General features: G+C 33.9%; 1 protein-coding gene across 6 annotated transcripts in view; it reads right to left on the bottom strand.

Annotated features, from left to right (window-relative positions):
- Nucleotides 1–13188, bottom strand: part of CSMD1 (CUB and Sushi multiple domains 1) — a 1231811-nt gene that overhangs the window by 160094 nt on the left and 1058529 nt on the right. For all 6 annotated transcript variants that reach the window (XR_013928146.1, XM_080387724.1, XM_080387722.1 and 3 more), the window contains 3 exons: nucleotides 10230–10348; nucleotides 4662–4731; nucleotides 2277–2393 (listed from right to left, as the gene is read on the bottom strand). Coding sequence is in view for 5 of the 6 variants with exons in the window: in XM_080387724.1 (XP_080243850.1) it covers nucleotides 2277–2393; nucleotides 4662–4731; nucleotides 10230–10348 (306 nt within the window). In the remaining variant the exon portion in view is untranslated. The remainder of the gene's footprint in view (nucleotides 1–2276; nucleotides 2394–4661; nucleotides 4732–10229; nucleotides 10349–13188) is intronic.

Here is a 13188-nt window from a genome sequence, read left to right as displayed (position 1 = left end):
GATGCTAATTTCAATTAGAGGATACACTGTATGTGTCACTCAAGCCTTAACTCTAAGTTTATACAACTTAGAGTTTTCAATTTGATATGTCAGAGAAAATGTTTTCTACTCTAAGTCATTTCTTACATAAAATTATACAGAATAAAACTGATAGCTTCAGAAAATAAATCATTATCCAGTCAAACGATAATTGTACTACTTCCTGCTCCAACCTCCACAGGATTTTCTCTCTCACTTGAATAGACTCTAAATAATGAGAATTCCAAGCTGAGCTATTCTTTTTTAGAAATGTTCATCAATTAACAGCTACTTGAAGTCATTGCAAAATCACCACAACTCACTTGAAAATACATGCTTTCCATCTATTTTAAAATGTTTGGGTTTGAGTAGTGTCTTCTTTTTACGTGATCGGTATATTTTCATATAATTAAGAGTGCCCTATATTTCGGGGCACATTTAGCTCTGACAATTTTATTGTTGGACTTTGTTTAAGCACACCTGTGTGCTTGCACTAAGACAGTAATATCATGGGCTTCATTCACTCACAAAGATTCAATAAATGTTTGGAATAAAGGAATACTTACTGAGGTATGAAGTCACTGTGAAGTTAATTATTTCAATGGCATTTGAATCAGTCATTGCATGTTCATGAGTGTCCTCTTGATCAGTTTTTGTGCACAGTGCTAATCTCCAACTCATTCACTACCACATTAAAATCCTTCCAAAATATTGCTGGAGCATTATTCAATTTTGGAAATATTTTCTATATTTCAGGGATTTCATGTATTTCAGGTATTTCAGGATGAGCTTATACTTGTAATTAAAATAGTATTGAAGATTTCTGCAGTGGAAGATCTCTGTTAACTATCACATCACTAACACAACAATTTTTAAGCTTGGTATAAAGTTATTATCTGTGGATTGTTTGACAAAGACTTTGGGAAAAAATATCCCTGTAGCAACTTTGCAGTAATAAGTTACTTCTAATATTTTTGAAAGCAATGATAGATCAATGTTATGAACACCTTGTACCTGTTAAGTCCTTCGCCAAACAAAATCATAATCTTTTCTATTTATAGGATTACCACTACCAGAGACTTTCTGAAAAATGAGAGGGATAATAATAGGATACAAGACACTTTTGCGTAATTAATTCATGCAAAACTGTTTACATGGAAAGGTTAAAGAAAAAGAGTAACTGAGAAATATGAAGGACCGTTTCTAAAAGGCAGTATTGTTGTAACCTAATTAGGATGACATCGCTCTAGAACAGTTGCTTATCATATATATTTCTGCAGATGTAGCTGTAGAATGCCATAATTAGCCAGGGATGTCCTGTTTATGGTTGTTGATATCCTATGGCTACAACAGTATCTAAGGCTACTAAGGTTATTCATAACTATGATGGATCAGTTTTACCAGGCATGCACTATTCTAAAAAGTAGCACAGAAGCTTTACAAATTAACTTAGTAAAATACACTCTATGTAAATAGTGCATCTTTCAACAAAAGTCCCTCTTATGAATGCAAATGGAAAGAACAGAAATTTATTTCCAGAGATGGGTACAGCGAATTTAATAATAAGCTTTTAAAATTAATTTTCTTATTCGAGCACTAGCATTGAATTCACAGTATGGGTCATAATGTTTCACAGCAAGAAAACTTATTCCTTTTATTTCTAATAATGATAGAAGATTGTGTTTTATACATGCACTTACACATCCCTTATTATCCATCTCATTTATTCTCAACCTAATTATTATTTAGTTGTGAAGATATTTTCTGTATGATGATAGTTTCAAAGCAAACCTACAAAGTTTTTAAGTTGGCAACTGTTTCCTGGGATCTGGAATGTTTTAGAATGTTTTTAACCAATTCATAGTGCTAGAAATTAGGTTTTGTCCATTTTCACAGAACATAAGAAATACTGTTAAAAAGTCACTTGGGAGACAGTGAAAGGACATTAAACAGAAGACCACCAATTAATTTAGAAGTCAAATTGTTTACTTCATCTGATATATCTTCATGCAGCTGATTTCATGTGCTCAGAAATCAGTTTCCAAGACATGTTGAATTTTACAAATAAGTTGTTTTGACAAAGATAAATTTTTAAATTGCCAACAATTTTCAAATCAAGAGATAATATAAAATTATGTAAGGGGTTCACAATACATTCACTGGATAAAATCTATTTCATACTGGAAATCAAAATATTCTTTTATATATTTAAATTTGATTACTACAAATAATTGTTGTCCAAATGTCAGTTTACTTACCATATCCAATAGGCAATAAAATTTTCCATGTACAATCTAAGTTACTAGGGTAATTTCCAGGAAAGCCTGGGCTCAGGATCACACCATCCATGTTTGTCAGTGTTCCACCACATTTAGCTATTACAAATAAAAAGAAAGTAATTGTAATTTTTAATAATAATATTTCTTAATGTTTGGCGTAGGATTGAGTCAAAAATGGATTTTCCATTATATCCCCATGACCCCCAAGCAGTGAAATTTATGACAGTCAAAACACTCCTTGTGAAGGAGGAAAAAAATAAAAATAATCTGAGTTAGAGCAAAATGCTTAGTTAATGCAGTATGTTCACTGTAATTTTACTACAAATATGTACTTGCACATATAGATTGGATAACCCATTGTCTCAGCTTGCCAATTATGGTTAAAAACATCTGGTGCTATGTTAAGATAGGCTTCATAATCAGAGGAACAAATTTGGAATTAATCTGAATTACGATACTGCTCAATGATGCAGCTGCAGATCTACTAGTTTAATATTAGCTATAACCTCACCTGAGTTTAAAAACAAACAAAAGAACCCCACCACACTTCTTTCTTTAATTTAGAAAGAGGATAGACTAACTGCATAACAGAATTATTCTTTGCTTACTATCTGTACGTTTTTCTTCAGCAAATTCATATGATTGAAGCCTGAAAAGCTGCTTGCATCATTTAGGGTGATGTAAAGCTAAACTGTAAATATGAGAACCAACTTACAAAGAAATTTGTCTGACTTTACACCTTCGCTAGGATAATAATATGAAGGAAGAGTAACCTCAAGAAATCAAATTAAAATCTTGGTATTTATATTTATTATTTGAGGAATCATTACTTTAAAGCCTGTTAGTCTTAATGCCAGGTATTACAGTGATGTATGATCTTGTAACAGAATTGTGCTACTGTGCATTGTGGTAACTATACTGAAAAAAATGAAAAGAAACTACTGGTTAGATTATATAAAAAATTGAATCTAAACAGGGAGAACTCCAATAAAAAGCTGAGAAAGCAGTATCAAACTTCTCAAATATCTCTACCTCCCTGCAATGTTAAATATATTATTTAGTGAAAAGGACAGATTTTGGTTTGCATTCCTGGAAAAATCAATATTTTAAGGGTTGGAGATGGGGGGAGCACGGGGTCATGTTTTAAGGGTCTGTTTGGTTTTTTTAGAAGTATTTTAGCTTCCACTACAGCAAAACTTAATGAACTAAAGGGAAAAAATAAAAATAGAAAAAATCAATGAGCACATTGTTGTCAAATAGGAGCTCTAATATACAAGGTGAAACATAAGATTAGCAGAAAAAAAAAAAAACCAAAACAACCACATACCACCAAAACTCCAAAATACACATTCCTGAATAAATTTTCCATTTCTAAAATTGAATTGAAGAAACTGTACTGCTTTCATATTAATCAGAAGTGACTGCTTCTGTAGAAGTTGACAATACAAAATACATAGGCTCAACTTGACAAGCAATCTTTAAAACCATTCAACATTTATACGCTCAATATCATCCCAATCTTTTAAATTCCTCTTATATATGAAGTAAAAGGAACAGTTTTTGCTGACTGAATATTAAAGTTAAAAGCATTTACTGAAGAATGTATTTCAAAGCTGAAGTGACAAAACATTACGATGGAGGTGTGCTTCTGCCCCCTTTATTCCTGCTTTTTCTTGAAATAAGCATGCCAAAAGACAACAGAATCTTAACTCCCTTAAACTTTGTTTAATCAAGAAAATACAGCAGAACAAGATTATTATCTACACAGAGGAAACTCAGGTCTGTTGGGTAAGGTCTTAGTGTGCTGGAAAGGCAAATTCGTTTTAGCTTTGCTTTTTAACTCAGCACGGTTTAATGGCTTTCTCAGAGGAAAACAGCCAGCCTTTTCTGGATCCCTAAAATTCTTTTTCATTCCAACACCCCTGAAGGCTTGGCTTCAGAGCTGCTTTCCATTGCAGACAGACCGTCTGCTTCTCTGAGAAGTCTCATAGGCTCCCTGCATGACCTGCCTTGTTCTTGAAAAGGTTCTCCAAGCTAAGCATGCTGCAAAAGGTACATGTTAACTTCCTCTCCCTTCCGAAGAAGATTCAGCCTGATTCAAAGCAGAGTATTCAGGACAAGCTAAACAATGGTAAACATCTGGGTTTCCTCCCTTGTCCACTCTCACTATATTTTTTTAAATAGCATATAGACTATATATAATTTTTTATTGTAATTTTTCCGTATTTCATAGATACAAACAGAAAGTCAAACAGATTTTGAGTAAGACAGAATTATGTGAAGGAACAAGTTCTGGCATGACAAAGCCAGGAGTTTCTTCTGACTGATGTTCAGAACACACTGAAAACAAGTAAGTATCCATACCAATGCAGAGAGGAGATGGATAGTTCCAGCGTCGAACTGTTCCTGGCATACAAGAAATATGAGAACGGCCCTGTTTGGAAAGGGTAAAATATTAGATTACAGATACTCATTATGGGACTTCCCATGAAGGACGAGCTGCAGAGGACCTGCTGGATCATCTTATCTGTGTCTTTTCTTATATCAACCAACTACATTATAATTACTTTTTTGAATTTGTTAAACGCTATGTTCTAATACTTCAGGGTTTATATTCTTATTTTTCTACTGGATAAATGTTCTAGAACACTCTTCCTTTGACAAATTGAAAACCTCTTCGCATTTTTGACTAAATATAAGGCTGGTTACAAGACAGAAGCAGCTGACTACATGCATTCATATGATCAAATCTGTTCACTCCCTATTTCAATTCCAGGGTACTCATCCACAGTATAAGCATACTAGTTCATTTTCAGGCTGCAACCTGGAGTGAATCAACTCCATCAACTCTGATTGAGCAGTACAGACACAGAGAGGCATTTGTTCCACATCTGCTTGCTACAGATGGTATAGATGTGGACCATGCCGAGATAGTCATCCACAATTTCAGCAGGCCTTGAGCTCTCACATGGCCTCACAACATGACACACTGCATACATGCAATATCTTGGCAGACAGCTATAGAAGTACAAATGCCTCTTTATTTAACTGTCATGTTTAATTTACTCTTCCCATTTTTAAGAAACATCACAAGAACCAAGCAAAATCATGTGGTACCTGGAAGTGAAAAATGTCATGGCTATAACCTGCAAAGCCTGTTCCCACATACTTCAGGGTGGCTGCCCAGGAGCAAGTGCAAAATGCTCAAAGCTTTGCTTGAACTGGTAACAGTTCAGGTTGAAAACTTGGCAGTAGCGAAAGCAAAAGTCTTTTCCGGTCAGTTCTGTCACCTGAGGAACTCAGGTTATGCATTTGACTGTTGGAACATGAAAGCTGAATAATCTGGCAGGAGTGAAAGAGTCTGATACAAAGACTGAGACACAGGACTAAGAGCAAGGTTTCATTTCTGTTTTAATCATTTGGATATACAAACTTGGGCAAGTCACTTAGCATCTCTATTTTTATCAAGTGTTTTAAAGTAATATCTACTAAGGTAGCACATTTTATCAATATAATATGAAGACTTATTTAAATGTTATTAGTCTATAGCTATCAAATTTGCATAAAATAATGAGAAAAATTAGTAAACTACAGTAAAGGAAAATTCATCTGATGAAATTACTTCCGTATCATTTGGTAAGTTTACAAAAAAGAAACTACACACACTACTTTGAATAAAGTTCTTATAGAATTGTATGGAATAAAACTACTTTAATTATCAGTTAAGTCTATTTAGACAATCAGCTTCTTAAAGACAAACTGAAGCATTTCCAAAACATGTCTTGAAAGGAAAAAAACCCGACACATCACTTTTTATTAACATTATGAAAAACTATTGTTCTTCTAAAAATACCACAAATAGATAATAATTCAATAAGATACTTTTTTATAGCAACCTTTTGATTTTTAAAGAAAAATCTGCACGCACTTATTGTGTCATCTTAGTTACTTGCAAAATGGATGAAGTTTTGAATAATTTACTTAATGCAATATTCCCTACTTTATTCTTTCTTCTCAGTCTATGATTGCATATCTCTGATGTGAGTCAGGGGGAAGCCATAATTTAATACCACAGTGAGGAAAAAAAGTAAAATAGCCTATAAAAGATCTTTTGAAAAATAAAATGAAATTATTCCTCTGGCTTCAAGCCTCTTCCCAACAAGAGCACACTCTGATTTCAGTCTTTTAAAGTCCCCTCCTGGGGGGAGACACTTAATCCTACAGCTAGCAATTACCTTTCTTATGCATCTCCAGGTAGTAGTTTGAGCTCTATGACTTTTCTGGTAAGTCTCAATTATAAACTAATCCACACCTGATTGTTATTGCTAGCTGTGAATATGTTCTCTAAAGACTGAGGGTACTTTCACAGTTAGAGTGAAAAAAAAAAAAAAAAAAGGATCTGCAAAGTTATGCTGATCTATACTTGTTGAATAGAAAGCATGCCATGCCTCATAGAACCTTATTTTCATTATTATTTCTTTTTCATTTGGAGCCATTTTTATTTGTGCTCTCTGAGCAACATGCTATACATACATGTGTATGCACTTTCTTACAGTAGAGTCCATACATCATAAAAATCCTCATAAATATTTTGAAAGGTTCAAACTCTTTTCTTTTGAATTTGGATATTGAAGGTCTTTTGTTTTACACTTTAGACAAGATCATGAAACTAGTTTCTACATAATTCAAATTCCACAGATAGGACTAAGCTTGTATATGTATGGAAATAGAGGTATAAAGTACCGTTGAAGAACAATATGCTATGAAATTTCAAGAAAGTATTTAACTATGTAATTCCTATAAAAAAAAAATGCAGTTAGTCATATTCAAGGGTTACAGAAAAGACCTGCATACAGACAAAACGTGTGGTTTTATGACAGTGATATACACAGTGTGTTAAAGTTTAGCATTAACACAGATCAGTTTCTTACGTGCCAATCTCTTCCTCCGAAAGGCATGATTGTTTTATACTAATACTGAATTTATGCACTCACATTTCTGATTTTTTCTAATAAAAATGGATCTAAAACATCAAGTCAGGGCTAACAATGCGTATCTTTAAAAGGTTTCCTGCACTCGTTGCAACTACTTCTGAAGTATTCATAGTCTACTGTTATCATACCACCTCAGTATTTCAGCAGTGCTCTTTTAAGCATGGACATAAAATTCAATGATGCTGTATATTGAGGGGTTATCTATTTCTAATCCATGTCATAAAAATGGAATCATCCCCTGTTTTCATATGCAAAATTCAGATGTTTCATAGCTGAAAAAATAGGAAGAGTGTGCAATATGATGGGGAATACAGGTAGAAGTCACCCTAGCAAACCTCAACAATTTAGATACCCATGTTAACCTTTCAATATTCTAATCAATGAGGAAAGATTCTTTCAAAGGCACCTGTCCTAACACAAAATCTTAGTATGAATCATCCCTTGGAGTTGTGTGGCTGTTTAGTGTCACAATGACAGCCTAAACAGCTGATTCAGATTAGACAGCTGGCTTTTGGATGGATTACATTGGATTAGATGCTATTCCATCTCCAGAGGAAACCATTAGCACCATTAGGGTAAGTTTTTAACTTTTTTTCAGTCAGATAGCTACTACAAGTTTACCCAACAATCACGTGTTGGCCTATATATACTTCAGTCTTAATGGCTCAGAAGCTGTGGCCTGGATTGCAGCAATAGGGTACTAAGCACCTATTAGCAACTATATGAACTGCAATTATATGACAGTCCTCCAGCACCACCATTAGATCCTGATCCTTTTGCCGTAAGGTAGAACTGAATAAAAATACAGAAAGAATTTCACACAACTTTTCCACAAATATTCAAAATAGGAATCTTTCTCAAAGAAGCAAAAAAGACATTAGTTTTGATTTAATCTAACAACTCTGGAAATACGATTATATTTATTGTCATGTAACCAGGTTTATAGGCTGACTTCCAGACAGATTCCGCATTGAAATAAACTGTCCTGAGTCTAGGGATAACAATAAATTTATCTCAATGCATACAAAAAAGAACTGTAAGAACATATAAGCTACATCTGTACTAGCGGGAGTGCTTGGGCTTGTTTTCTAGCCTTGAGGCCAAATGCATATTCTGTTGTATACCTACCTTCTTAAAATTTTTCTTCTGAATTCACTTCCAGAACAGTGTCACAATGCAAATTGTCTATCAGGAATAGTCTAGCCTGTGATAATTACTGAACTGTGATACTTCACTTAGGCCAAAAGCATATCAGCACCCCATTCTAACAAATCAATAGCTCTGAAAATCAGTTTTCAGTTCCTATACCTTTGCCTTGGCTATAGCAACATAGACATATGCAGAATACAGCATTTCATCATATACTCAGTTTAATGTTAGTTTGAAGAAGAAAAACATCAATCATTCATTAGCAGTCTTTAAATATGTCAGAATCTATTTAGAAGTCCGTTTTACTTATTTATTTATTTAAATTACAGGGTTTTTTAAGGGCCCAAATAATAAAAGATATGGTATCAAATATCTCATTTTCTTACTGATATTACTGCTACTTACAAAGGATATAAGAGAAAGATGAAATAGGGAAAATAAAGTTAATAAAGTCCAAAGGTTAAAGATTTTTACACGTATTTTTGAAATAATATTGATTTTTTCTTTGCTGGAAAGGGAAACTTAAACTTGTTTATATATAAATGATCAGCTGGCTTGTAAGCAATCCTCAAATCAGTAAATGAGCAGCAAGTGCTCAGTATGGGTAGAGCAGGCTTTACTGTGCACAGGTCTTGAGCGTTTTCTAATTAGTAGGATACCTGTATGACAGAATCTTTTTTGCAATGGATATGGGATGCTTCTGATGCAAGCCATTTCAAGTCATGCTATAAACGTAAAAAGCGTGGATTAGATTAAAGACTTGATCCTCAATTTGTAATACATGACTGAAAAGGTAAGCATACTGATGATTACCTAGAGAGACTTTTCAAGTACAGGTGTTCCCACAGCCGGCATAGAGCCAAGATGTTCAGTCTGAATCCTATCTGAATTTTAGGAGAATGGGAAGGAATGCTGGGACCAAAGAATAAGCCTATATATGCGGAGGGAGCACTGATTTGGCAAACATCAAATAGGGAACCATGACTTTAACATTCTCTGGAGCTGAAATAGTGACACTTTGCTTTCTCTGATACAGTGGTATGCTTTTACATTGTCTTGAGTAGGAGCTAGTACCACCCAAAAGCTTCTGAACTTACATCTTTTCAATGTATCGCACCAGCGGTGGAATATATGTAAGTGAATAAAAGGAACTAATGAGAGAAGAAAAAAGCTTTCAGTCTTAGATTTATGTAGTACTGTGACATTTACAAACAGCGGCTCAATTACGTGTCTACCATGGGAAACTGAACCAGTGTGTGAACAGTGAACATCCCCAAACTGTGAACTAATTTGTAGTACTTCTTTCCCTGAAAGATTTTTAAAAGTAGATTTAAAATGAATAAAATTTACTTTAGCAACTGAATTCTAAAATTTCTGAGCAGAATATGAAATCCTATGATGTATTTCTATCACTGTGGTTAAAATTTCACCTAGAAGAACCACTTCCAAAGATTGAAAAACACAGTACAGTTTCAATAAGCATAGTAGTGAAATAATTTTCTAGAGAAAACATTTTAACTATATTATTTCTTGTCCATTTTGATGTCTTTTACTGCTTAATAGTATGTTAATCTAAGATAAGATTTACCATACCAGATTTACTGAGGGTCAGACTTGCTACATATTCATAGCTGTAAAATGTGGGAGTGACTCACACAGGCTCTACTTAAATCACTTCTATGGACACACTACAGACTCTTAATTAAAATAAGTTTTGGGTGAGTCTATTAACATACGGTTGCAATTATTCAACAGTGCATAATTCAAAGAAAAAGGAAGAAACAAATACCTGTAATGTATATCCTGGCTCACACTGAAATGACAAAACATCATTCACCATATATCTATCTCCTGATTTGATCCCATTGCTAGGAATTACTGGTTCTGGACAGGCAGCAAGGCCTACAGCTGAGGAAAGTAAACACAAACATTGTAAAAACATAGATAAGTGGACAACAGCTCTTCATTGATATTCTCTGCTCTAATGAATTCTTTCCATGGCATTGGGTTTTCTGAGAGAATAATAATTAAAAATTAATTTCAACATTAAACTGTTTAAAACACAGAAGTTTTAAGAACTGCCCTACAGAATACAAACGGTATGACTGAAGCACAAAGATTACATACTGTGACTTGTACCACTTGCTATGTCATGTTGCTGTCACATACTATGACATTTTATTGACTTCAACCAGTACAATAATTCTAGTATATTAATATTAAAAGAGCCTTTTTTTTTTTTCCTTTTCTTCCCTTTTTTCCCCCTTATCCTTGTGAGGGGAATGGAGAGAGAAAGAGGGAATATACTTTATGCATATTCTCTCTTTTCAGCAATAGATGAGCAGAATTACTGAGGTTAGATGGTAGAGCCTTTTGGAGCGGCAACTAAAGGCCAAGGGTGTTTCTCTAGTTTAGACAACTCCATTGACTATAAAGAAGTTTAGGCACCTGAAATTTAGTACTCTTAACCCAAAACTAAATCTTTGCGTAGGTGTAACAAAAATAGTGAAGAGCAGACTGTCCTAAGCCAGGTGTTAGCAAACAGATTAGTTTTACAGACTCTTGATGATTAGTAATTTCTCAAATGTGTTCACCTAAATTTGGCAACATGAAGTACTAGCTTCTTTTTGTCAAGTGCATATGACTTCCCCCCCCCCCCCCTTGGGTGCTTATCTAAGGAGTTTGTTAGTCAGTACAACAGAAAATGAAATGTCATCTCTGCTATCTAAGCTAAAATGCTCCAAATGAACAAGAGTTGAGAAACTGCTGATCAGATTCAACAATTCTGTGCTTTTAAGATGTGCTTTGCAATCAGAAGGACCAGCAGAATTGGTTGGTCTGATGGCAGAATCTTCTTCCCCTTATAACATTAAAAACTCTCTTTGAAACAATATAAAATGTTTATTTTTAATTGTGAAGTTTATTAAGTAGATAATGTTACTACTGAAACATAAATACGTAACTGCTGTATTTTCTTAAAGTATGATTTGTAACAGCCAGAACAGAAGGGAAATCACTATCACAATGTGTGCGAACAGAATTTATTACCACAAAATTCTGTAAAAATCAGATTAAAAAAATACTTTCCTGAATGTAATAGTGTCCTTCAGTTCACTTGTAAGAAAAAATAACTAAATGAATGCAACAACTCTCACTATCTTCTTGTGAAATCTAACCCCTTTAGTGACAGTAAGTGCAACTTGACAGAGTGTTTAGTACAGAAATTACATATTTGGCTTTACTCTGATACCTGACATTTTTGAGTCTTGTTGCAAATGGTTCATCTTGAAATTATATCTGATATTACTCATTGAGGCCCTAGTCTTTCTATAGAAACAATTTCCTTTCCGATAATGCTGCTTACACATTTTGATACAGACAAGGTTTTAACTTCATGCCCTAAGCCTTTATGTATCTACTTATCATCACTCAAATATAAATGCCTTACAAATCTTAAATACACACATAAGAATTTCGTGTTTCCCACTTCACCCACCTCCAGTCAGTTTTTTGCAGCTCAGGTTTTAGCTGAAGTAAATATATTTTTACTGATGAAGCACACTGAATTTTGAAATAGCTTTTATACTTTCACCTGGAATTGGTATTGCCAAGACATTTTTTTCCTTTCCTGGAAACACGCTCCATAATCCTGTACGTGCTTTCTATGTCCTACACCCTCGACTAAGTCTAAACATACTTTAAAGATTTTCAGAAATTTCTGCCACAGAATTTACAAATTTTGGTGTTCTACCAATATAATGAACTTTCAAATTATGTTATGGTGATTTCATGGGGCCACTAAGGACTCCATCTGTAGTCATTATATGGAAATGTATTATTCCAAATAAGCATGAGGATATAAAAATTAACTGCAGTGGGTTTGGATTTGTTGCAGTCTCCTATTACCATTCTTTGGGTCAACCACTCTGAATTCCACAATACCATAAATGTATCCATGTCTGGAAAATTTATTTGAGTATAGGTACACAATACCTGTGATCTGCATCTGCACAAACATTTTGCTCCAGCATTAAGTGAAGGGTAACATCTTATCTCAATAATTCAAACTACAGTATATAGGCTGTTGTTTACCACTTTGAGAACCCAGTGTTCAGAGACAACATAAGTGAATCAAGCTTTATGTCTGCTTTGCTTTACTGTTCTCACTCTTGAATAGAAGTTAAAATTTAAATAGGTCTGCACCAAACTCACCATTATTAAATAAAATAGCACCAAAAAAAGACATTGTGACAAAATTGCTTATAGATAGCAATGTACTTGCTGAATTCTGTGACTATAAATTTGAGGTTCACTTTCTGTCACCAATAAAGTTGTGTTTTGGTTGAACTCAGCATTCCTGTGTGTTGACAGTTACAGGCCTGCTGACTCTAGATGTGTATGAATAAAGTTTCTTTTGCAGATTTTTCTGAGTCACACAAACAGTTTTATAACAGTAACTGCATAGCGATACTAATAATGTGTTTGTAATATAGGGCTTTCTGTCATTAGTTAAATAGCATACATAACTTAGACTAAGATCAAAAGAAAATCTTCAAAGTTATTTTCTCTGCAACTGTTATATATGTTATATATGGTATTACACTATGTATTTTACCTTTAACAGATTTTAATAATTCAGTAAAAACATTTCTCTGCTAGCTGCTTATACTTTGAACATACTACTTCTTTGGTCTGATGACGAAACTTATAATATAGAATATTATATCAGAATATCACCAAATAGTATG

The sequence above is a fragment of the Falco punctatus genome (assembly GCF_963210335.1).
Source record: "Falco punctatus genome assembly, chromosome: 5".
Classification (NCBI taxonomy): domain Eukaryota; kingdom Metazoa; phylum Chordata; class Aves; order Falconiformes; family Falconidae; genus Falco; species Falco punctatus.
The sequence above is the reverse complement of the archived record's forward strand: the minus strand, read 5'-3'. Positions and strand labels throughout refer to the sequence as shown.